General features: G+C 44.2%; 1 protein-coding gene across 1 annotated transcript; it reads left to right on the forward strand.

Annotated features, from left to right (window-relative positions):
* Positions 1–967: 967 nt before the first annotated feature.
* CD6 (CD6 molecule) lies at positions 968–26585 on the forward strand. The gene is made up of 10 exons (XM_063118391.1): positions 968–1058; positions 8206–8514; positions 11382–11687; positions 15389–15466; positions 16846–16995; positions 18730–18867; positions 21944–22030; positions 23614–23730; positions 25117–25233; positions 26362–26585. The coding sequence occupies exons 1-10, from the start codon at positions 968–970 to the stop codon at positions 26454–26456; spliced, it is 1488 nt and encodes a 495-aa protein (XP_062974461.1). The 3' UTR covers positions 26457–26585.
* The last annotated feature ends 409 nt before the right edge of the window (positions 26586–26994 follow it).

A 26994-nucleotide genomic window follows, 5' to 3' on the forward strand; every position in this document is an offset into this window, starting at 1 on the left:
GGATCTTTCTTGCACTTATGGACTGTGCAGTGTTCCATTCCTCTCTCCTTAGCTAATTTATTCATGTTGCCTTAAGAATATGGAAATCATTCATCTAAGCAGAGGTTTAGGCAGATGTGATTCTATTTTTGTGGATTGTCATGGATTGTATTGATGCAATGTTTGGGTTTCATAATGCCAATTTATTTAATGATGCCATTCTCACGAAATCCATAGCTTGAGTAAGCTGATAATGTTAAAAAATGTTCTGATTATAAGCATCCAGTGAAATATCATAATGGAATGAAGTACTATTGTATGTACGCTACTCTAAAAGGCTTGAAATAAATATCAGAAAATTATAAAGTGAAGAAAATGATTTAGAATGAATGTGCACTTCTGTTGCAGTTTCATTTTTACAGAGAACGTTGCTATTTCATGTAAAAGATACCACAAGTATATTAAAATGGATTTTAAAAGTTTACAGAAAATAAAATATAATTATATATTTAAAAAGATTCTGTTTTAACTCTAGTGAAGAATTCATCTGTCTCCCAAGTGTTTCACCCTATCTTTTTCTTTAGATTTATGTTTGGAACTAACGGTTTGTGTGAGACTTCTATAAATAACTGTTCCTTGGTGGCATTGTATTTTATCCCTTAGACTTTTCTATGCTTGTTGGAGGCAAGAGGAGCCTGAACTTCTGATATTTATAAGAATAGATATTCCATACCAAGCAGCTAGATCTCCAGCTAGAAAAGAGCCTCCAAAAATATCCCAGCTTTAGAAGGTGATCTCTTAAAAGTTCTTTGCCCTCAGAATACCAATCACGCCGGTTCTCTAGTTCTAACTAGCACTTCATTCTGTACAGCTGAGCCACTCCGGATGACCGAAGGCTATTCCATGGCTCAGGGTTTTCTCGCCTTTGGTGACGTGCCCCTTTTGTGCTGGGATCTTGGAATCAAACATCAGCGATTATTCACTTCCAATGCTGTCTGTTTTTATTTCAGTCCAGGCAAATCCAACCAAATCTCCTGCCTTCAGAAACAGCAGCGAATCCAACACAACTGCAAAGCCAGGTAAGAATGTGGAGCATCAAAAGAGCCCTGCTGGATCAGACCAAGGAGCTGCCTTGACGGCGTTGCATCAGCACCATGTTCCCCCTAAACCTCCAAGTTTCCCTCCTGCGGGCTTGCGCTTGCTAATCCACATGCCAAGGAGGGAGCACAGGGTTTCCGGCAGTCATTCCCCCTGCTGTCTTCCTGGCTTCTGGCAACCAATCGCCAGTCACCATCAACCAGGATCCCCACCCCCAGATCAGCCATGGAGCAAGGTCAGACAGCGGAAGAGCCGGAGTGACCTCACCCCCAACAAAAAAGTTAGGATAAGTCTCCAACTTTTTAACTGTGCAGCTTTGTGGAAAAGCCCCACAGTGGCTGCAAATCTGTGGCTGCTTTGTATAACTCATGCAGCAGCAATTCACAGCTGCAGCGGGGCTTTGAATGCGTTTAGACAATCCCCAAGGGTCCATCTAGTCCACACAGTGGGTTTCCCATCGGCTGCCAATGGGAAACCCACAAGCAAGAGTACCTTCCTGCCCACGTTCCCCAGCAACTGGTAGACATAGGCATACTGATTCAGTTAGGAGCAACCCTTTTATACCTCTAGAACCTTTTCTCCATAAGGATGAGGTGGCATACAATGGCAAATTTTACTTGGCAATTTGGGGAGGAAACAGAGGCTGTAGAGACAAGTAGACTGGGTAAGAGCTGCTTTGTACAGCCATTTTTTAAAAATACGAATACTATTCATTTATTCAGTGTCAGCTGAGGGCTGTGCACTGTATGTACAGAACCATTTTTGTGTGGGTGATGACATGGTGAAGCCGCCTCTCTTGCGATGACCACATGACAGGATCAGCTACCAATCATCTCATTCAACTCACATTTTGAAGGGTTGCGATGAGATACTTCTCTTGAGAGATTTATGCTTCTCCACTCTTCTGTCTCTCCTCCGTTCCTCAATTCAGCAAATAATTCGAGCCATGAGGCCACTTCATGAGTGTGTGTTTGAGGCGGTGGGGGGGAGAGGTGTGCTTGGAAAGGGAAGGACACATGAGGGCTGGCGTGAATGCCACTCTGCACCGCTAAAGAGGATTCCAAGGCAGACTCCAGCTCCATGCAAGGCAGTGGCACCAGCCTGCTTGAAAGCAGCACATTCCAGAGTTGTGCACTGCTTCTAACTGATTCACCTGATTATCCCATGCAAACCAGAGTCCACTTCAAACTCATGCTCCCCACTCCCCTGGGAAGCAAGAGGGTGAGTGGTGGGAGGCAGTAGGGTGCCCCCCCAAAAGAAGCCAGATTTGAACCCGTGTCCTCCAGCTGCTAAACTCTGCTCTGCTTTTATAAAGACCAAAGCACTGAATGCAGTCCCTTCACCAAAATGACAGAGGTACAAATGTATGGTCAGCAGTGTCAGATGCGGCTCCAAATGTGATGATTCTCTGCAGCCAGGTGAGCCCAGGATCTCTTTTCTGTTTGGCCGGCATCACTTCCACATGGAGACCTTTCTCAATGAGGTTGCAAAGGCTGCGTGGGCAGCTGCAGGTTGACATGAAAGTTGTCAGACATGAAACCGAAGCACCGCAAACAAAACACAGATGTGACTGCAGATGCAGCTGGCTACACAATGCTGTCACATCTAAAACTGTTCTAAGAATCAAGCAGAAGTCAGGTATTAGTGCACAACTATGTCAAAATTCTTTGGTATACACAGCAGTGAATGCACATTAATCCATAAGGGCACAATGCTGTGCATGTTTAGACAGAAGAAAGTCCTACAACTCCCAGCATTCCCCAGCCAGCATAAGTGGACGACAATATCATTTGCCTAAGCATGCGTAGGATTGCACCCCAAGTGTCCCATGTTTGTCCTAAGGACAAGAAAGACATCATAGTTAATGTGGTTGCAGGACTTGTGTGTGGCAATAAAAGATTTGAAGTCCTAGAACGCAAAGACCTGGGTTTGGCTTTTTGTCAGCCTGGTGAGATCAAATGGCAGCATCAGGGTTGCTCTAAGAAATGAGACCTGAAAATCCCCAGGGACATTCAGGGGACAACAGACATAACATTCAACAGTTGACATTGCAGGTTCGTCCACACATATATAGGGTGCTTCCAGATGGGCAGTATCTAGCTATCAATCAAAAGGCATTGTGCAGCTGTACTATCATTTCCTTCTTAACAGATGTTGTTTGTGGCAGGAAAACATGGGAGGTTACAAGTCAAAGACAATATCATCTGGAGAACCACCACCTCTAAAATTCCATGAATGAGGCAGGGCAATTGCTCAATTATCTGGCTTCACTGCTCCTAAAATGTTACATCTGCCTTCACCCTCAATTCCTTAGATCCACCCAAGCAGAAGACGAAGCAGGTGACCTTGAATCTTTCATTTATTCCAAGTAGGTCATATCTAAATAGGCAAAGTGATACATAGTCAAATAGTAAGCACAGCAGTTCTCAACCTGTGGGTCGGGACCCCTTTGGGGGTCGAATGACCCTTTCACAGGGGTCGCCTAAGACCATCGGAAAACACATATTTCCTGTATTGACTGAACTATGTCATGTATCATCTTTTGTATTATTAAAGCTATTGTTATGTATTATTTTCATCAGCAAACCATCCCATGACAATGGATCGTGTAGAGAAGAACGAAAATAATTTTATGGTTGGGGGTCACCACAACATGAGGAACTGTATTAAAGGGTCGCGGCATTAGGAAGGTTGGGAACCACTGCTGTAAGCAGATGCTGTGTAGGAAGCAATCTACATTGCTTACATTAAAGAGAAAAAACTAACACTGGATTGCTTAGGGGAGGGCTAGGTAATTCCAAAACAAATTAATTGATTTATACTTTGAAGAAAACAAAATAAAAAAACAACTATAAGGGCAGGATTCCTGTAAGCATCCTTGCTTCTCTCAGTGGTGTCAAGTTCACAAAACCAAACGCTTATTAACTTGACAATACAACCCACGCTAACTAATACAGTATTATGCTAACTCTGTCGCAACTCAACAGTCACAACCTTTAACTTAAAAGTGAGGCCCAGGATGTGCCATCGCACAGCACGGGGCCTGATATACTGGAGTGAAAGGCCAACCTATCAAGAGCTGCAGGAACAATGTTTGGAGTAGAGCTTCTTCAGTGTCATAGGGAGATGAGGATATTCCTGGGCACATTCTTTCCCCCACTGCTTGGTTTTGGGAGCTGACGGAATATGTACAGTTCAGAATGGATGGCATCCTAAGACACAATGGCATATCATTAAGTTTGGACTCTGCATGCTCTTGGATTCAGTCTCCAAAATCCATGTGTACAGAGGGCATATGGGGGGACATCAACCTACAATGGTCTCCAATGAATTGTGTTGCACCAATCCACCTGTGGCTGTCAAGGAATAGGATCTGCTCCCTGCTTTTGAGATGGGATTGTCTTTGCTTTCGAAAAATGGCACCTACATTTCTGGCTGTGCGCTATGTTGCCCAGCCGGGAGCATGGGCAGTTGCTCTGCTGGAATTCCTCCCCGTAAGTGGTGCTTACCTCATCACTGGTTTTGAGGTTACCCCGAGCTTCGTGCACACTCACCTCTGTGACATTTTCATCAAAGAGGCAGGAAGCTGTGTGGGTGGCAGCTTGTGTTGCACCCATCCCACTGGTAGAGGACTGAGCAGAGTTGGGCTTCTTCTTGTTTTTTCTAAAGCAACCTCTTCCTGGACCCATTGGCTGGATCTGGGGATTTCTATAGTAGCCTGAGCAGGGTTGGCTCGTAGCAGGATCTATAGGGCCACTGATTAAAATTGGCCTATACCAGGGATCCCCAACAAATATGTCCATATTTGGAATTTTAAGAGATTGTCATAGGTCATATACCACACTGAGGTCCCACTGGCAGCTAATCCACCTGTGAGCTTTGGGATTATCAACACAAATAAACTTTTGTAAACCGCCCAGAGAGCTTCAGCTATGGGGCAGTTTGTAAATGTAATAAATAAATAAATAAAGTGGAAATGAGTTCCCCTCACTCCACCTCCATGCTTGGAGTGCTCATCTAGTGCACAACTGGGTATCTTGTCTTGAAGCCTCTTAAAAATTCATTTTCTTTGAGCGGGGAAGCGTGTGTGAGTGCGTGCATGTGCGCACCGCTCCCAAAAAAACAAACAACCACCTCCCACAAAGCCTCAAGCCACACTTCCCTCCTTTGCCCCATGCCTTTCAGACAGAAAAACAAGTGGGCGGGGAGATCAGTCAGTATTTCCCCAACAACCGTGCCCAAGCGCCCCCTCCCTCCAAGCAGAGGCCCTCCTTGGTACATACACCTGAGCTGAGGGCAATGAAGCAAGAGGGAAGATGGCTGGAACGCAAGTGGGGGAAACTTGTGCCGAGTCTGACTGAACACAGGTTAGAGCTCACTATCAAGCCTTCTCTGTGGCAATGAAGGTGGCAAAGAGAGGTTTCTTTTCCATCACCAATGCATCTTCTCAGTGTTGCCCAGCAGAGCTTTTCCAAGTGGTTTGTGGCCTACAACAATCTGGGCCAGGGAGAGAACGATGGAGCCCTCAGTTGCACACTTTGATGAGTTTGCATGGCACTGTGATGAATTTACATGGCACTCAAATTGGACACCACAATTAATGTAGTTCCATTAGTAGATGTTTCCAGAGCACATTCTGATCCAGTTATATTGGATGAGTTTCAGTTATTGAAGACCAAGGATGCAGACAAGGTGCTTGGCGAAGTCCAGTCAGCCATCTGTGTGCTTGAACCTTGTCCTTCAGCCTTCAGAGCTCATCACATCCAATAAGGAGGGGTTATCTGGCTGAGTTCAAGGGGTTGTAAAATTCTCCTTGAGAGAGGGAGTGGTGCCAGCCTCTTTAAAAGAGTCAGTAATTAGTCCACTCCTGAAAAGGCCTAACTTAGACCGGGAGAATGTTAACAACCATAGGCTGGTAGCCAATGTCCCTGTCCTAAGCAAGGTGTTTGAGTGAGTGGTTGCTGGACAACTCCAGGCACCCTTGAATGAAACTGATTATCTGGATCCATTTCAGTTGGGCTTCAGGCCTGGTTTTGGAATGGAAACTGCCTTAGTAGCCCTGTGGGATGACCTTTGCTGGGAGAGGGAGATCCTGTTGTTTCTCTTGGACCTCTCAGCAGCTTTTAATACCATTGACCATGGTATCTGTTTGGATAGGCTATCTGGGCTGGGAGTTGGAGGCATTGCGCTGCAGTGCTTCTAATCCTACATGGATGGCTGATTCTAGAAGGTGCTGAAGGATGATTGCTCTGTGCCTTGGCAACTATGCTATGGGGTTCCACAGGGCTCTGCTTTATGCCCCATGCTGTTCAACTGCCTAGAGAGCCTCAGCTATTGGACAGTATAGAAATTAAATAAAAAATAATATTGAATTGCTTTTATATCATATCTCCAGTATCTGAACACCTTTTAAGAGTTTGTTCCCACATGCAATTATATCACTTGATTTCTCATCATTTGGGCCTCATGCAGCAGAATGAGGTGATAATGAGATAGACGACTCCTGAAGTAGTAGACTGGACTATATCATTTCACATTGCTGGGGAGGGGGTACATGCTCCCCTATAGTTGAAATAGCCTGCTCTGCAGTCAGAAAAGTGGCACAGCAGGGTGTGAGCTGAGATGGAACATTTCTCCCTGATGGGTTGATTTGTTTGTTTTTTATTTGCAGGAGAGCAATCTCAAATGTCACCCCTCCACCTGTCACTTGAGGTGGTACAATCCACCCTGCCATCTAAGAATTCTGTCACTGCATTCTGCTGCATGGGTAGACTAGAGACCGTGATTGCTCCACACCAGCCTTCCCCAGCTTGGTGCTGTCCAGATGTGTTGGAGTACAGCTCACATCAACCCCTCTCCAACCAGCATGGCCATACTGGCTGGGGATGATGTGAACTGTAGTCCAACACAAATAGAGGGTGCCATCTTGGGGAAAGCTGTGCCACACAGAGGCTGGGTCTGCATCCGTAGTAGAATCGCCATGGCAGCATGGACTCTGCCACTTCATTCTGCCATGAGGATACTTTTGGGGGGCTTCTTTAGATTAAAGGGAAATCATGTTCGCTTACTGGTGCTTTTCTTCCTGCTTCTCTTCCACAGTTGTAATGAGCTGAATTACATGGGAGGACCACATGGTCTGCAATTGAAAACTTTGGTGTTCATAGTATTGAACAGCACCATCTAGTGGCTGTTTTGTAGCACAACTTCCCCTGCACACAGTAGGAAATCCTGAGATAGTTCAGAAGAAATGGCATATTTAAGTTTTTTTTAAAGAGCAGAAGACATGCAGGAGATTCACAACGTCATCAAAAAGACCCATTAACTTCCATGATTGGATAGTCGTGAGCATGCCTTAGTTCACTCATGTGAAGAAGACCTGTGTCTGCTGTCCCAGATATGGAAAAAAATTCCTGCAAATTGGGGAGAAGGGTTCTAGTTTGGAACTTTACCTGCTGTGCTGTTTTTCCATTTGCAGGGAATTGGTTTGTTCTTGTTTCTTTAATGTTGAGGAGCACTCAAAATTGTGTTCACCCACCTGCAGCCTAGGTAGTATAGCCCTAGGCAGTACAGCCTATACTACCACCTCATCTGCTGCAGGCATAGACCAGACCTGAATGACTGGCAGATGAGAATGTTGAATTCACTCAGTTGAAAACATTGTATCTCAAAGGTGTGGTGATAAGAAAATTCTGTTTCTCTGATGGTGGATTCACACATGCAAATCCGTCATCAAGGGATGAATGTTTGTACCAACGCAACACAACAGTTTCATGTGTGTTCATACGCACCAAATTCGAATTTCCAAAATAAAGTGAGGGTATTTGAGACCTGCAGAGTATAAAATCCATTATGTGGTATGGAAATGTGAGGTGTAGAAATAAGGGACATACTACTGTCTTACTTCTATGCTCATTCAGGTGGTTAAATCGGTCTCTTATTCCAGAGATCATCAATTGTATATATCTGTATATGGGCTTTACCTTGCTGTTCTACCCCTGTTCTTAAGAATTGAATGCTGCCATACCAAGCCCTGTAAAGGTTTCTTTCCAACTATATCTATCCTCCTGTTCTTTTCATTCTATCATTGCATGACTCGTGATTCATCTGTTCTCCACTTCTTTCCCCCAGAAACTCGGAGGCTGCGTTTGATGGATGGAGGAAGCAACTGTTCTGGCAGGGTGGAGTTTGAATATAATGGTGTTTGGGGCACTGTGTGTGATGACAACTGGGACCTGGCTGATGCTGGAGTTGTGTGCCGGCAACTGAACTGTGGTTGGGCCATTCAGGCTCTGAATGCCTCTCATTTCCAGAAGGGAACTGGCCCCATCCATTTGGATGAAGTGAAATGTTTGGGGAATGAATCTTATTTATGGGACTGTCCATCAGAGAAAAACCAGGACTGTGGACACAAGGAAGATGCTGGTGTGATATGTTCAGGTCTGTTTGATGGAGCACAGCTCTCTCTCTCTCTCTCTCTCTCTCTCTCTCTCTGTGTGTGTGTGTGTGTGTTACAGCATTCCAGAATCTGGTGCCATCCAGACATTGTAGTCCAAAACATCTGAAGGGCAGCCATTGGTAGTCTACCAGTAGTGGTATATTCTAATCCACGGATGGCCAAGTTTTTAAGCCTGGAAGGATAAACTCTTGGTGGCCAATAGCCAGACTTGCAGCCTATTACCATGCTAATTCTTGGAAGCTCCAACAGATTTGAGAGTAGGAATGGATGAGTCCAAATCCATTTAGTCAATATTTTTATACAAACTTACCCAATTCGCACCTCCCAAACCTGCATGTGAACCAGAACGCCATTTTGCACCAAACTTCATATTTTTCAGAATTTTGGGATGCAATTCCCAACTCAAAAAAATGCACACAAAAATGTGTATATTAAGGAATATAATAGGGGAAAGCATACACAAAAGCATGATGTTAGAGTAAAACCGCTTGTAAAAAGTGTACACACTGGAAAAGTATATACCAAATTGCATACGTTAGAAGAAAGCACGGGGCAGTGTGTGTGAATTTCCATGCAGACGTTTTTGGCCACATTTGCAAACTGATGCAGAAATGGTCCGAAACAAACTGAGGGTCGAGAAAAATACGAAACTGAGCAAAACCGAGACTGACAGGTTCGCCCTGCCCTACCTGAGAGTACAGCAGGAGGAAATCATGAGAGGGAAGAAATTACTTCCCTTCCTTGTCCAAACTGCTTCAGTGAGGGCAGAAGTGTGTTGCTTTCCTCCACTCCCTTCCAAGACTGGCAGCTCTTCTGTACATTTAGCGAAGAGGATGATGTGAGCCCAAGACGAAGCTGAGTTATTTCCCTCTCGTTGAAGTAGGTCAGAAGAAGGAGCCAATACTCTTCCAATTTTGCATTCTCCTCCTCTGTACTGCAAGGCGAGAGTTGGAGCCGAAAGCCACGGCAGATAGCTGATACTATAACTATGCTGCTGTCCTGATGTTGACTGCATCTGGACAGATGCTCTTATCTACATGCCCAGTGTGGATATTTTCTGACAGTGGTGCGACAAAGGGAAGCAGCAAACCGAAATCCTGCATAACATATATTTTAGTCGCAACCAGCTCAAGAGAAATGTCAGCTCCCCAGAGGGCTCAGGGTTGTTGTAACAAATAAACCCTTTATCTGGGACGAATAAGAATCTCAGGAGGGCCATCTTTATGTCTATTTCAATAATTATTTGTGGAATAAACCTTATATCTCTAAAGGCCCCAGAGCCAGGCAAGTAGTGCTAGTATTTTGATATGTGTGTGTTCTGAATGTTCCACGTGTGTCTCACTTAAAAAAACTGAATATGACTCCTCCTAATGCCTTGCCAGCAAACTAGGGACGCAGAGTTCAGCAAGAGTGAGGAGATTCTACACTGTCTCATGCGTTCTGTAGAATCTTCTCTTGAAATGTTACCCTCTAAGCCTATTAGCATAAGTTATGCTAGAACACCTATCCTTTAGGCTGTTTTTACACATGACGTTAAAAGTGCCACTAGACAATTTCACATCTAAATTGAAAAATCAGAATATTGCCACCACATTCTGGATTGGAGCTCATTTTTGGGTTCATTGGAGGGAAAAAAGGCAGGATATAAATGCAATAATAAATAAATAACTTTTAAAGCAATGTAAGGAGATGGAGACAAGGAAATGGCATTTTCTCTAGAATCTCTTGCCTGAAGAGACTGATTAATGTTGCTTCAGAGTAAGGCTGGTCCTGCTTTGAACCTCAGATTATTTTGGTGCGTGTCTGAACATAATGGATGTTGGATTGGAGACAGAAGAGAACCATTTTTAAACCTAGCACTGTAGCTTTTACACTGTAAAATGCCCTTAGTCTCCAGATCATCACTTCCTTTTTTAAACAGCTTTTAACATAAATATCACATATTTTAACATACATCTTAACAGAAATAAATATAAATGTTTAAATATATAGTATATAAAACATGGATTTGGTAGCATTGAAACAACAACATAGGGATGGTTGGATGTTATGGAATTTTTCATCCCAAAAATGAATACACAACAACCATTTATCTATAAACTTATCAGTTTGTGAGCTATGTTGTCTTCTTACAAAGTTTTATGAACAAGGCTATTTTCCCTTTCTTTCTTTCTTTCTTTCTTTCTTTCTTTCTTTCTTTCTTTCTTTCTTTCCTTCCTTCCTTCCTTCCTTCCTTCCTTCCTTCCTTCCTTCCTTCCTTTTCATCCAATCTACAGTTTGGAAGGATTCTGAAGATTTTCAGGGATGAGCAATACATATCCTTGCTGCTATTAGCAAGCTTAATCACTTGTAAATCTTCTGATTACATTTCTTTTTTATATATAACAGGACTACCTTGTGTTCTGGAGATAAATGTTATGCTGTCATGTATTAGATTATGGTTAAAAAAATCATTCCAGAAATGTTTGGGTACATCCAAAAATACGTAAACGTTTCTTTGGAAAACTGGCATCCTATGCTCCAGATATGTTGGACTATAACTCCCAGATGTGTTGGACTACAATTAGTACCTCACTTCTGAATGTTATGATATAGATAGAAAGCAGAAGAGATATGGTTTTAACCTGAACTTATATTCTGATCAATGTGGCTGTCCTATTCGATTTTCAGATGCCTGAAATAGCTGTTACAGTTCATAGCATACATAGTTCTAGCCTGTGAGGCACTGAAATACCACCAGTTCATGTCCAGCAGTATATTACAGAAAGTGACATAAGAAGACCAGCACTTTTCTAGCCTTTTCCCCTTTGCTGACTCTGCCTCCTTTCCTCTCCAACCATCTACACAGAGCACCAAAAGTGGCAGCTGTCAGGCGGACTAGATGCTTGTGCCGGCCGCTTGGAGGTCCATTACAAGGGCATCTGGAACACCGTATGCGATGGGAACTGGTACCAGGACGAGGCTGATTTGCTCTGCCATTCCTTGGGCTGCAGTGACAAGGCCTTAACCACAAAGGTGTCTTTCAGCCACACGCTGCCGGGCAAGATACTTTATCAGTGTATTGGGACTGAAGACTCACTCGCCAATTGTAAATTGCACCACAACAAATCCAAGCTGTGTCACCAGTTCAGAGCTGCTGGCGTGATATGCAATGGTAATTTGGTACCTTGGCCTTTATCAGTGTGCCTCCCTTAAAGCATTGGGGTAGAACGAACATGCAAGGGCAAACAGTGAGGATGAGCACTCCTTACCACCACCTTCCACTATCCATCACCATTCTCATCATCCTCCATGTGTTGATGGTGAACTTCTGCAGTAGGTAACCTTTTGTATCTGTGGAGACAGCTCCCTGCACAATGCAGAACACTGGTTTTCTACAGTTCTACATTGTATGGGAAGTTCTTAACAGATACAAAAGTTTACCCACTGCAGAAGTTCTCCCTCAACATATGAAGGGCGATAAGAAAGGTGATGGAGGGGTTGGAGCTAGTGTGCTTGTCGTTGCTGTCCCCCCTCACTTGCTCATTCTACCCTGAACAAGACTGCCTGAATAGGGCTTATATGTTCTTTTTCTCTTTCCCTCGCACTCTAGTATGGATTTCAAGTCCAGACGTACATCATTGGGGGAGGGGGGGGAGAGAGGCTACACTGTTTTTACTTGCATTCCCCACCATCATCATCTCATTGGGTTTTTTCCTATTACCCTTCAAAGGTCAAAGGTCTGGAATGTCTGCATTATTGTTCTACCAAATGTTTATCTCAGTTTAATAAATACATCTCATCTATGTGCTGGTGAAGGTGAGAGATTCCATGCTTAAAAGCATTCCAGAGTGAAGGCAGGCCAGATTCAGATCGGAAATTGCAACTTCAGCCTAGGATTCTGCCATGTTCAGGCAAACCAACCATGTTCATGGGCCGTGTTATCTGTTCCCCCTGCTGACTTTCTCTATTGCTGTTACAAAAAGTACTACAAGTGCTCCCAGGAGAAGCTGACTGGTGGTTCATGTTTTCTTCTCTCATCTTTCTTGGGCACATGTGCAATTCTTGTTAAACACGCTTTTTAAAAGGTCAGTTTAGAACAGTGACCAGAGAACCTCCACTGCTACACACACACACACACTATTTTAAGTCAGTTGGCTTGTCTTAGCATAACCCGATAACAACAGCAACAAAACACATAAAAATGCACATCAAGTACAGGAGTTGGGAAAGGAACAGGCCATCAAAGGCTAATATTTTGTACACATCGTAAAGCCAAACCATAAAAAAATATAACCAGGAATGTCTGTAGTGTAGCCACACTATATATTCTTAAATATGCATATTAGAACAGTTGGACAATGTTAATCAAGATAAATGGAAAATCGTACAGGGGAATTATGTAAAGAGCCATCAAGATTCTGGTCTCCTGACTTTTTCAGGAAAGTGTGGGTGGGCCTGCATGGCCTGTGTACTGCCTCCAAATTAAATAGGAGGCCACTGCTAGACTGGACTAGAATAGAAGACTCATAAGAATAGGAAGGAACCTTGGCTGTCATCTAGCCCAACAGCCTACTCAGTGCAGATGGCCCTGAAGCCTCTGCTTAAATAATTCCAGGAAAGGAGAACCCACCACCTCTTGAGGCAGTTGGTTCCACAGTCATACAGCTCTTATCATTAGGACACTTCTATTGTTTAGCCGGAATCTGCTCCCCTCTATTTTCCACCCAATAATTCTAGTTCTGCCCTGTGGAGCAACAAAGAAGTAGTCTACTCCATCTTCTGTGTGACAGCCATTCCAATATTTGAAGACTGCTGTCATGTCTCCCCTTAATCTTATCCTTTCCAGGCTAAATATATCTAGTTCTTTCAACCGTTCCTCATAGAACTTGGTTTCCAGAACACTTACCATCCTAGTCACCCTCCTCTGGACATGCTCCAATTTGTCAATGTCCTTCTTAAAATGTGGCACCAAGAACTGGGCCCAGTACGCCAGATGCAGTCTGTCCAGCGCAGAATGGAGCAGAGCTATTACTTTCCATGATCTGGACACTATTTATGCTTCTGTTAATGCAGACTAAGGTTGCATTAGCCTTTTTAGTAGCTACATCACACTTGCAAGCTCATGTTCAGCTTGTGGTCTACTAAGACAGATACACTTTACATGTATTACTGTCAAGCCAGGTCTTTCCCCATCCTATACTTGTGTCTTTGATTTCTCTCTCCCCACACTCCCCCTGTTTGGTGTGTGTACCTAAATGTATCTGAATTTCATCTTGTTGGGTTAGTTCCCGTGTTCCAGCCTGTCAAGATAATTTTGAATCCTGTCTTCTACAGTATTAGCTATCCCAGTTTTGTATCATCTGCAAATCTGATAAGCATCCCCTCATCCAATTCATTTAGGGTGCAATCCTATGTCTATTTAGACAGGAAAAAAAGTCCTACAACTCCCAGCATGCTGGCTGAGGAACACTAATTGTAGAACCTTTTTTCTGTCTAAACAGGCATAAGATTGTACCCTTATAAAAGCATTGACCTGCACAAGACCTAAGACAGGGTCTTGTGGCCTTCCACTTCACATCTTCACCCCTCCCAGGTTGATATAGAGCTTTTAATGGGTACAGTTGTTCAACCAGCTGTGGACTCACTTAACAGACCACATTTAGATAGAATGGAAAAGGAAAGAGGAACAGCAAGAAATTAAAGGGTGTAGGGGAGAGATTTGAGGGGATGGAGATTTGAGCTAACAGATGTGGGCATAGGTGCCACCCCTCTGGCTGGCTGCATGTCAACGTTGCAAGATGGAAGTAGCAGATTCTTTGTTGTCATTTGCCACAGAGTGTTGTTTTTGGGGTGGAATCCATGCCAACACCTCCCATCCCTTCCCAGCGCAGATGGTAGCCACATGATCCAAGCAGGGGTTGCCTTCTGGTTTCCCTGCTGCAGCATGGACATCATACCACAACGCTGTTGGGCTTCTCTGGAGGGGATGGTTGAAATGCCACTTGGCAACTGTCCCACCGCCACCATCTGGATATACCCTGATTGGGTGGCACAGTAGCTAGACAGCTTATTTGGAACATGCAGACTCTACCATCACAGCATCTATCCTAGTCTAAGCTGGGGGTGGGGAGGGGTGCGTGGAACGATGCGGATTTCAGTTGGCTCTGATCAAAAAAGCTGTTTTGCTCCAAGTCTGTGATGTGCTTTACCCCACACTGGTTCCTGCCTGCTGTATGGCTGATGGGTGCTGATGTAAAACCAGCACAGACTGTGTAGTTTGCATGGCTGTGACTCCCCCAGCATCTGTGCTTGGAGAAGAATATGTATTTATTTATTTATTTATTTATTTATTTTAGAATTTTTATCCCGCCCTTTAGCCAAAAAGGCTAAAAGGCTCTCAAGGCAGTTTTTCCCTACCCTGTGCCTGCTTACCCTACCCTTACCTGTTTGCATTCTCTTCCCCTCCTTATTGTTTTACTATGATTTTATTAGATTGTAAGCCTATGCGGCAGGGTCTTGCTATTTACTGTTTTACTCTGTACAGCACCATGTACATTGATGGTGCTATATAAATAAATAATAATAATAATAATAATAATAATAATAATAATAATAATTACAAAAATATTTCTTAAGACAGTCCCTGCCCACACAGGCTTACAATCTAAAAAAAAATGACACAATAGGAAAGGGGACAATTCCAGTGCTCTGTGATGCGCATGACAGCTATATCCAGCTGGTATCATCGGAAGATGCAGTCTGGATAAGCCCTGGCTAATCATATTTCTATCCCCCTCTTTCTCACTCTAATACTGATGTGTTTCTCAGGTACCGTTGGTTCTTCGTTATTTCATGCTTTTTTCTGGATTTCAGGCTCACTGGGCTTGGGGGATCCTACAGAAACACCAAGGACAGTAACGCTGGCTTCGGTCCCCCACCTGCCCAGTCCAGGTAAGTGCAAGAGGCTGTCTATACGTTTTCTAAGCCCTGTGATGGCTGTGAATCGGTGATGCATCAGTTGTACGATGCAGTCGCCGATTCGCAGCCACTACAGGGCCTTTCACTGAAGCTGCGCTTTGGAAAAATCAGGGATTTACCTTGACCTTTCCCAAAGAAGCAAGGTCACCACAGCCCATCCGCCATGTGACCTCACTCCAAGCATTCCGGTGTAGATGGCGACCACTGATTGGTCGCCAGAAGACGGGCAGTCTCCTCCTCCCCCAGTCATGCCTGTGATCAAATAGGGTTTCTTTCTTTCTTTTTTGACAAGGTGATAATATCTATGGTGACTATATGGGAAGGAGGATAGGGATTCTGTATCTTTAACAGTGGTATTGAAAGGGGAATTTCAGCAGGTGTCATTTTTATGCAAGCAGCACCTGGCGAAATTCCCTCTTCATCACAACAGTTAAAGCTGCAGGAGCCCTGCCCTCTTGACCAGATACAGAAGAGGGCAGGGCTCCTGCAGCTCATCTACACCAGGCTTTTACCCCAGTTCTATTCTGCCCCCAAGTCAATCATGTCAGATGACACACACACCTCCCTGTAGGACAATTCTTGCCCTAAATCCATTGTTTTTTAAACCCTATTTGTGGCGAGTTTTCTGATTTGCAGAAGGGAAGAGTCATGTGGGGCGGAGGCTTATGTCTACCTGGAAGCAAGTCCTTGCCTTGGGGATGGGAGTGACCTCTGCTGCTTTAAAAGGACACTGTTTGGACCCTGTGCTCAGTTGCTGCCTGCCCCTTTAAATATTCACTGAGTGAGGAGGGGAGCATAAGGAGGTTGTTATGTAGGGAAGTGCAAAGATATGCAAAGAGCCTTACTGGTGTTTAAAAGCTTCACAGGTCCTGGGCTTCCTCGCTTCCCTACACCTACCGTTTTAATGACATTCAGTTCTACTCATTTGTCCCATGCAAATGTTTAGTTTAGTTTTAATGTGTGCTCCACATTGCTAGCTACCATCTGCCCCATGAGAAGCTAACATGATTTAAATGGAATCGCCGCAAAACCCGTTTCCTTGTAGATTGGCTCCGTGTGTACAAACAACCCCTCTTTGCATTCACCTTCAAGACGCTGGAAAATCTATTATCTGTCTCCAGCCTAAAATCAGCACTGACAGGCAGAGTTTGCATTGCATGCACGTTTGACTATGCTGTGTCCATAGTAAGAGTCGCTTTTGTTCCCACTTGTATTACTGCTGTATGCATCTGATTACATTCGTACTAATTTCCCTAGATAACCCCCAAAGGGCACAAATTCAAATGCAGCTTTGCAAGGTGCTTTCTTTTCCCCTGCCTTCCACCCAACTCTGCTTATGTTTCCATTTGCAGCTTCGACTAGACCGGAGAACTTGGAAGTTACCCCATCATACCAGATGCTGCAAATCCTCTCCATTGTCCTGGGGCTCCTCCTTTTTTTGGCCGTTCTGATGCTTATCATCACAGTTGTGCTGAACAGGCGAAGGAAAAATGGTACCTTTGGTATGCTGGACATCACCAGCGCCATAGAGGGTCTATAAGGAATGTTATGGGAAATTTGCTGGGATAGGTATAATTTTGGTGGGTGGGGAGGCTACTACTACAGTAGGGCTAAGCTATGGCTTTCATTGAAGCATCTCCCAGCTTCCCTCCTGGCAGAAATCAGAATAATTGTAAAACGTTCCAGTGATGGAGTCACACAGCCACCAAAGAACTGTCATAAGCTGTCAACATTTTTCTTTTTCTACCACTTCCAGAAGCCTCCTTGATAACCAGGCTATAATGCAAATTGAGATCTGCAGAAGGAGTGTGCAGATAGATGTCAAGAATAAGAGTTGATTGACAATGAGGCCTAGAAGCTTCTTAGAAAGAAGTACATAATTGAGGCATTACCTCTTGGGGATCCTGATGTTCCCACCCCCCCTGCACTGGCAGATGGACCCATATCAGAGGATACAGATATGCATCCCTTATAGAAGGATGTCATGCATACCTCTTTCATTGGGAAGATGCAATGTTCATCCAACCAGCTTCTGACATTTCATGACGTGTATCTTTGCAGTAAAACAGGCAAACATGGGACCCTTGTATACACAGCCACAAGGCTGCTAACTGTTACAAGTTGGTGAAAACATATTACATAACTAGTGATACTAAACTGTAGAGTTCTAACTAGCTGGACACTAGGATACCTGAAGGATCACCTCTCTCCATATGAGTTTGCCCAATGAACTTTGGACATTGCTGGAGAGACTACCCTCTGGGTGCCTCTGTCATCTGAGTGAGGTGGGTGGTAATTAGGGAGAGGGCCTTCTCGGTTGTGGTGCCCCATTTATGAATGCCCACCCTAGGGAGTCCTGCCTGGTGCCTGTTCTGTTGTCCTTTCTCCTTTCCCAGGCCTTTTAATCTGTGATGGAAATTGTTTTTTAAAAGCTGCTCTTATCTAGCTGTTTATTTATTTATTTTTAATTTTATTGTGAATATCAACAAATTAGAACAGAAAATACATCGTGAAAATGAAAGAAAACCCCCCCCATATGTTGCATATATAGGATTATCGTCATTTCCATCATGTGTACTGTTAAAAAAAAAGGGGGGAGAGAGAATTATACAAAGGTTTCAAGAAAAGCAGACCATATATCCCTGCATTTATCCACTTAGTTGCATCTACATAGCACCTGTTCAAAAGCTGATAATGTTATTAGGTCCTCGATCCATTGCATTATGGGAGGTGTGGATTTGTCCTTCCAATGTGATAGTATAAGTCTTTTGGCTGTCATAAGGTCTCTGTAGATCCATCTGCGCTGACCATTTGTTAACTTCCAAGAAGCTGGTAGATAATTTAGGAGGACATGGACATTGTTCCATATTATAAATTGTTTCAGTATAAAGTTCATCTTTATAACTTCCTCCCAAAAAGGGGCAACTACGGGGCATTGCCAAAACATATGAGTTAAAGGAGCATTTTATGTATTTATTATAAGCTGCTTATTTATTGTTGTTGCTTTTTCAAATTTTAGTTTGTAAGCTACCTTGAAAAGGGTTATTTCTCCCCCCCCCCTGAAGGGTTGGATAGAAATAGATTTAAATAAATACATCTGTGACATACACATGGAACAAACATGAGTTTGCCATTGACGCAGCCTCTCGGATGGCTGGAAGGGGTCTAGGCATAGAAGGAGTCCACATCCCCTTGCAGACAGCCTTACAGAATGGAACACCCATTTCTATTTGCAGATTGTGCCGTTTCCTCCGCCTCAGTATCAGCCCCTGTCCTGGTGAATCACAGCGTGCAGATCACAGCCCCCGGAGCAAGTAACGACTATAGGGAAATCCCCACAAGCCTCCCCAAAGAAGAAGGTATCAGAAGCTATTGCTTGCTTGCCTGGTTCTCCAGATACCCTTTATTCTGTGCATCTCTCTCTCCCCCCCACCAACGCGACTTCCTGGCAACTCACTCCATCTTTGATGGTTAGGCCAGAAATCTAATAGGGATTCACAAGGTTGCTCTTGGTGGGCTGCTGGAAATCAGATGATGACACTGGAATCATAGTGGAAGTGGGTGTGAGAGTGAAAAATGCATGATGGGCTATGGGATGGTATACAAATGCAATAAATAAATACATAAATAGAAAGTGGAGTGGGAGGGATTTTAACCCTTTCCTCCCTTGCTGTGATCTCTAGGGAGAAAAACACCTCCTTTTAAGATGTCATTTGCCTTGGGGGGAAATCATGATCATGATCAGCCCCCTCCACCACAGTTTATGCTATTTGCATTTTTTAAACGTGCATGTGGAATGGAAGCGCATATTTAACATCATGGCGAGCTTGGCCCTAACACCTACCACAAGTAGGAGAGGGACAACGTTGCAGTAGATTAGGAAGTGGCGGTTGGAGCAGGGCCCTGGCACTTTTTAGAAATTGTTCTGCCAGCCAACCAGATTGTGGCACAATGTAATACAGTTGCTCGTTTGTTGTGCTTGATCCATAAGGAAGAGTTTCGTGTTAAGGGATACTGCGTTTTTCCAGCTAAGAAAAAGTTGACTCTTTCCCCCAGCTAATGGGTGCATTGCAGTTTGGAGCAGTGTCTCGCATGAGGGTCTTACAGAGATACCTGACAGAACAGCCTTCCCAACATGGCTCTTTCCAGATGTGTTGAACTACAATGCCCATCATTGCAGTGTGGAGCAGGAGAAGGAGGAGGAGTTCAACACATCTGGAGAGCAGCAGGTTTGGGAAGACAGAGATAGGCAGTGACCATAACATCGCTCATCAGAATGCTGCAATTTAATGCAGGTCTCTCATATGCCTCCTTGCACATTTCACCCAGTCGCTAATGTTACTGCTCAGCCTGAAAAATGGGGATGTGCACAGGAGCCAGAAGTGACTAGACGCTAGACAAAATGAGGCCATGCCCATCATGCATTTTTCACTCTCACACCCATACGTAAAAACCCAGTAACCAGACCTTGCTCGAGACAGCTGAACTGACGCTGCCTTGAGACTGTTGAGTTAATGTGATTCCAGGGCTTCAGCATCCGTTTAAAAAGGATGGAATAGCGGCATGTGGCTGTCCCCTCTCTCTGCAGAATGGCTATCTCCCCAGTCCCATCCATTACATGTAGAATGGATATTATGTTATTGCATCACTTCACAAAGGAAAAAAATGAAGCGGGGTCATGCTCTGAACGCTAGTAGCTTCATCCTACATACCTGTTTCCCTCGAATTATCCCCTACAGCGCTAAGCTGTTGTTGTTGTTGTTGTTGCTAGCTAAATCACACCCCAGGTGGCAGTGCTCCTAAGATCCTTTGCATACCAGGAAATGGGTTTAAGAGGGGAAATGTTAAAAAAAAAATGTTAAAAAAAATAAAAACTCAACGGATGACCCAATCTGATTCAAATTTGGTGTGTTTAAAGCTCTCCTTAATATCTATTACTGTGCCAATTTTGATGTCTTTATCTTTAAAACTTACGCAGATGTAAGCATTTGTTTATTTTTTCTTTAAACATATCAGATCCTGCTCCTGCGCCCCCGGTGGCCGCTCGGAAAACAACAAATGATTCGCTCCAAAAGTAGTACCAAAATTGGTCGGGTGTTTTGCTGTTGAAGCACAATTAAAGCAGGATGCATGGGAGTACTTCGCAGTCAAAGCAGATTATAAACTGGAAAACTTCAGGGTACTTCACAATAAAAGCAGATTATAAGCTGGAAAACTTCGGAGTCCTTTGCACGCAATTCACAGTGATTGCACAGTATAACCCTGGTGTGATAAAGCTCTTGAGAAGCCTGAATATTTTTAGTAGGAATCATCCTCTTCTCTCCACTAGTGCTTGGGTTCTTCTCAATTTAATCATCTTGTTTCCTTAAGGATAAAGATGAAGGGGGGGACAGACGACTTGTAGATAATATAAGTTCAGAAAGAAAGTTGCAGGTTGAAAATCTACTATATAATATTTAAGCTAATAGCAAATCTTAATAGTATTAGGTGGGCACCCACATTGATAGCTCTGCTTACAGAAATCTTAAGTGTTGGGTTACATAATTGGAAGGAGTCCTGAATCTCTTTGCAGTCGTAGGCACTGAGCATTAAGGGATTCCTGAAAGGACATTCAGACCAACCCTAAACCCATAGCAATAGCAATCCTAGGATCCTTTGTGAATGGTCACTTTGTGCTTAATTTACTTCACACTCCTCAGCTTTAGCATCAAGTGTCACAGTCTGTATTTTTCGGGGTTTCATTTCCCTCTGACTTCGCAAGTTACATTTTCTTCACTCCTGTGTGTTTGTACCTTCCAACTCAGTATAACACTTCAAGCACCTGAAGGCATGTGCCATAATAAATGTGTTCATCTCCAAGACTCTGAGCATCATCACAAGAGGGAAAATCGCATTTCCTTATCATCGCTTCTCCGCCCCCACTCTGTCCTTCATTGCTTCCTCTTTCTTCCCAGAGAAGAAAGAGGAAGTAAGCAAAGATCACGTGACTCATTCAGGGGGCGTTTTTATCGTACCTCTTTTCTTGCACACAGCAGGAGATTGTGGCACATTCCTTTTTTTAAAAAAAAAAGTCAGATTAAAAGGGGTCTATTTTGTGATGGAAAAATTAGCAGGAGTGGGACGCCTGCAGGAAGCGGATGTGCGAACATCCATAAGTGGGCAGTAGCGAGCGTGCGATAAAACACCTTCTGTATTATTTTTGCTGCAACAGACTAATGCACCTTCATAAGATTTAGTTTGTTCCAGACCAGTACATCAAGAAGCATCTCCAACTATCTATGAATGTAGAAATGTCTGGTTTGCCAGGGTTTCTTGTATTGCAGGTTCGTTATTCAGGACCTCAGTATGTTAAAATTTCAGCATGACACCAGGGCAGAGAATCCCAGGTGTTCTCTTTACCAAACCCATGGGCTGGCTTTCCCTGTCTAATGTTTCTGTTCTCCCTTTCAGCTACACCTCTTAGTGAAGACTCTGACTCTGACTATGAACACTATGACTTCAACAACAAGCCGCCCATGGCCCTCTCTACCTTCTACAGTGAGCATTTCACCCCTGCTCTCACTAGCAGACAAGCTGCTGTCTTGTCATCAATGTGGAGGCTCTTCGGGGCCAAGCTAGACCTTGTGCAGAAGGTCTACGACACTGTTGTTGTTGTTGTTGTTGTTGTTGTTTTCACTTTAATGGAGCTCTGAATTTGACCAGACCCAGTGGAGGCTGGTGGCTCTGATTTTGGTGGGGATGTAAATCCACACTGGTGTTTCAGGGGGATTCCACACGTCGTACTGAGGGCGCTTCCATGCACCCCCAGTGCGCACCCAAAACGATCGTGTAGCTTGCCTGGAAGAGACGAGGAAGAGGCGTCCTTGCCGCCGCCACCCACCTACCTCCTCGCCGGCCGGGTCGGAGAGCTCGGCTGAAGAAGGTGGGGTGGAGAGCTTCTTCCTCATCTCTTCGAACAGGCAAGCTACACGATTGCTTTGGGTGCGCACTGGGGGCGCATGGAAGCGCCCTCAGTACGACGTGTGGAATCCCCCAAAGTCAGAACCAGCCAGACCTCTAAAGGAGCTGTCCAAGGTGCTGTACCCTATCCCCAAACTAGGTTCAGTACCTTGGGTAGCTCCTTTAGAATTCTGGCTGGTTCTGACTGAAACCCAGAGTGGATTCACAGTCCTGCTGAAATTGGAGCCACCAGCCTCCACTGGCAGAGCTGCGTTGTTGGGGGAGAGGATATTTAACCTTTTCCCTTGTTCTGTTTTCCTAATCTAAATCATTTCATTTATTACATTTCTATAGTGCTCCATAGCTGAACTCTCTGGTCTATTCACAAACAATTAAAATATATAAAGGATGGGATTTATATAATGTATTCCATATAACATATTTTATATAATGTTATGTATATATTATATAAAACCCCTCCTCTCTAGCCTTTGTTATCCTTGCAATGGAATATATAGCATATATTCTCCCCCATGGGACTTGCAGCAGCTTGTGGGAAGGCGGGGGTGACTTAGATCAGGAAAATGGTATGAGGCTTAATGCCCTCCTTCCCCAGCACTTCTGCTCCTTGGTACACTTGGCATATCCTCAGCTCCTGCCACAGTTCCTCAAGGGACCTGCAGCTGCCTCCCCCTTGCCCCCCATTCCTGACACACAATCTGAGGTTCTACAGAACCTATGGAGAAGGTCTCCCTGGGGTAAGGAAAGAGTAACTGCAGAGTCAATTTTGTGAGATGCAAATTAGGTTTCAATCAAAGCATCCCACCCCCTTATCTATGTATCTAGTCTATTATTGCCATGCATATTCAACATTAATTGAATGTTTCTTGGGTGTGGGAGGTGACATATAGGAAGTAACATACATAAGCTTCAAATGCTGGAGTGCGGGTTAGAGGAACTGGAAATCTGAGATTTGCACAGCATATAAAATAGCCTCAACTCCAGTGCTGTCTCTTAAGAACTCTGTGAACGGGTCTTATTCTGCAGCTCTCCCTCCCCAGAGCTTTTAAAGGAAATGAGCAGCTCCAAGAACGTATCTGACAACCTGCTCCTTCCTCACCCCTTCCCTCCAAGGGTCTGTTTCTGAGAGCTTGACTAGTCTGCTCGGTTCCTATTTTCAGATTCTCTTCGCTACCTAGCAACTGATGAAGATATTCCTCCATGCAATTTCGTCATGCCAACTTTGCATGCAGAGCAGGAGAGCACACAGCCAGCCTCAGAGAGCTATCCACATGAGGGTGAGAGTCTATCTGATGCTGCTGCTGCTTCTTCTTCTTCTTCTTCTTCTTATTATTATTATTATTATTATTATGGCAGAATATATGTGCAGTTCCTTCTGATTTGTTATGCTAAATCCACCCCTCTTCCCTCACTGCCACATACAATCCACGAGTTTATCCCCTGTGAAGGATCCTTGGATGATGCACTTCGTGGATGGCATGTGGCTCCACTGGAAACTTAGCAACTTCTCGGGTTACTTGTGCAGTCAGACTGGACTGGCACTTGCTCACTTGAGAATCTGCCCTATGGTCTTTCTATCCATATAGCCTTTTCCTGCTCTCCTTTCCTCTACAACAGACCATTTCCAAAATGGAAAGTAAAGTCTGTCACACAGAATCACCAGTGGTTGCAGCACCCAGTAGAAAAAGGTTTCGCAAGGTTGTTAAGGTCTCCAGTGGCGTCCATTTATTTATTTATTTATTTATTTTATTTTATTACATTTATATACCGCCCCACGGCCAAAGCTCTCTGGGCGGTTCACAAAAGTTAAAACAGTAAACATTAAAAAGTATACAAAATTTAAAAACCATCAGAAACATAAAAACAACAATATAAAAACAAGAGTATCCATTTGGGCTTCAGGTGATACTAGACAACCAATTCTGGCTTTATGTGGTGGTCACCTTTGCCATATATGCTTGTGTTTGCTTCGCATGTGAAGGAAAGATGTGTCTATCAGCACCCAGTAAATAACATGCTTGGGAGTCACAAGCAATCTTACCTCCTTGCACATGTCTGCCACATGTTCCTGAATGTTTGGAAACACACTCCTCTCCTTCACACTCACCACAGTAAACTCCTATGTGTTCTCAGGACCATGTCAAATGTGAGGCAGCGCTGAGAAGAATACTGTGAGGCATCTTATAGAGAGCTAATTCAACTCTTCTCAGATAGTGAGGGACACACCAGGGCCAGTGTCAAGGATACTCATGGTCAAGTACCTGCTAGGGACCCACATCTCATCAGAGGCTTAGTGATAAGGGCCCCCTAAGTTGCTCCTCCTCTTCACCTTAGCAACAGGCTTGTTCACCTGCCTCTCACTCTGGTCCAGACAACAGTGGTTGTGAGAAGGGGGAGCAGTAGTACATGCCAATGCCTACTTGCTCACCGGCTGTATTCCTGGCAAGCAGGCAAGCAAGCAAGCAGAAAGAGGCTGAAGAGCAACAGCAGCCAATGGCAATGGTCGTGAGAAGGTAGACTCATTGAGAGAGGGTGCCCATCAATGGTGTCTTGCCCAAGGGTCCTCAAAAACATAGAGCTGGCACTGTGACACACAGAGGTACCCAAAGCTGTCTGATTCCTTCCTGTACTAGAAGGCTCAATGTATCCATGGTTTTCTCCAGCACAACCTACAGCTGAAGACAGTGACAGCACATCTTCTGGAGATGCTGAATGGTATGAGAACATCCCGAGACCAGAGCAACAGGGAGACCCCGTAGAAAACGAACCTTCCGTTGGAGGTGAAGAGCAGCAATGTTATCTGTTCAACCAAAGATTGTCACCAAATCAAACCCTTTCGGCATCTTTTCTAAACATGAGAAGCAAGCTCAGAGTGCAGCTGCCCAGCTCCTGCATGTGTTTTTATGGTGCTAGGATTCATAACAAGAGATCAGATTGTTACAAGGTTGTCGTTGTCACCTAATATTGTTGCTATGCAGTCATGTCTGGAGTGGGACAACTGTTCACAGCCACACTAACATACCGGAGCTCTCAGCCAAAGAATGGCTTAGGGCAGGGATAAGCAACATGTGTATTGTCAGAGGTTGCTCTGCCCTCCAGAGGTGCACAGTTTTGACGGCTGCTAACTTGGATGGCTTTAAAGGGGGATCAGAAATTTATGGAAGATAAGGTTATTGATGGCTACTACTCATGATGGCTGCATATCACCTTCAGTAGCAGAGGCAGTATGCTTTTGAACATCAATTGCTGGGGAACATAAGCAAGAGAGGATTATTGCCCTCATGTCCTGCTTATGGGCTTCCAAGTACCTACATGTGTTACATACAAAATCCAGGCAGAGAGATGTAACATTAAAGTAAAAGTTTCTGCATGAAGCTGCAGGCAAATGTTTGACAATAACCTGATAAACATCCAGTGGGGCTGCCAGGGGCCAGATATCATCATCATCATCATCATCATCATCATCATCATCATCACATTTAGATACCATCCCATAGTCGAAGTTCTCTGGGCAGTTTACAACGATTAAAACACTGAACATTTTAGTAGGGTGGGGGCCTAGGATTTGGCCCATATGCTGCCAGTTAGGCATCCCTGGCTTAGGCAAAATGGGTTACTCTTATGGGACATTACAGGGCCATAGGTGATGCACATTCTCATCTAAATGTTGAGCCACCACTTATTGCAGTCCACGAGGCACAGCTCTAGCCATGGTCAGGCACAACAAAATCCCAGAGCTTCCTGCCCCAAGAGTTGACAGTGCTCTCCCCTTAATACCTGCTGAGGCTGCACAGCTGGATAGTGGGGTCACCAAATATCACAGTTTGCTTTTAGTATATTCCTTCTGAGATGTGTCCTTCTGCTTCCTGGCCACTGACCCGAATACACTTCTCATTTCTTTGCTTCAGGCTTGACAATGTTTTCCAGACCTTTGGTGAACCGTGAGGCTGGGCCTGGGAATGACTCATTTGACAGCAGCGATTATGATGACATGTGGTCCTAAGGGGCAGGGTTCCTGCAGGGCTGCAGCAGCTCCATCTGTCTCCCTAGGACCTCCTTCTTCAGAAACAGCTAAGGATGACAAGCCTGAGAATTGAAAGAGACTAGTTTCCACAGGGCTCAACTGCAAGGATTCAGCATTTTGAAAGAAGACCATCCGATCCTAGAATTACATCCTGCCCGCAAAGATATCTCCCAGGATCAACTAGACATATGTTGCACTCATGCATGTTTCCACTTTATGCTATTGTAAAAGAAGCCCTATGGGAAGAAACACTGAGCTCTGGACTAGATTCTCCTTATTGGTTTTGGTTTTTGCAGCCAGTGATATACTATCATAAAGTAGTTGAGACAGATATTCCTAAAGCCTCAGCAGTCACCTGGTTTCTAGTTTCAAACTACAGGCAGCTCAGACAGAAGCTTCCAGAAACAAGCACAGTCCTATCGCCTTGAAGTTCTCATTCTTGGAATTGGAACTCATCTGGCAGGAACCAGGGACATTGTTTCTTCCTTGGGGAGAGTGCTTAGTTAATTGTCACTGA

Source organism: Elgaria multicarinata, chromosome 2, assembly GCF_023053635.1.
Source record: "Elgaria multicarinata webbii isolate HBS135686 ecotype San Diego chromosome 2, rElgMul1.1.pri, whole genome shotgun sequence".
Classification (NCBI taxonomy): domain Eukaryota; kingdom Metazoa; phylum Chordata; class Lepidosauria; order Squamata; family Anguidae; genus Elgaria; species Elgaria multicarinata.

Excerpts from the sequence above, each read along its gene's own strand:
- CD6 (XM_063118391.1), top strand. The coding sequence starts at position 968 with ATGCTGTCTGTTTTTATTTCAGTCCAGGCAAATCCAACCAAATCTCCT. Across the intron at positions 11,688-15,388 it reads TGCTGGCGTGATATGCAATG|GCTCACTGGGCTTGGGGGAT; the intron begins GTAATTTGGTAC and ends TCTGGATTTCAG. Across the intron at positions 23,731-25,116 it reads AGAGAGCTATCCACATGAGG|CACAACCTACAGCTGAAGAC; the intron begins GTGAGAGTCTAT and ends GGTTTTCTCCAG.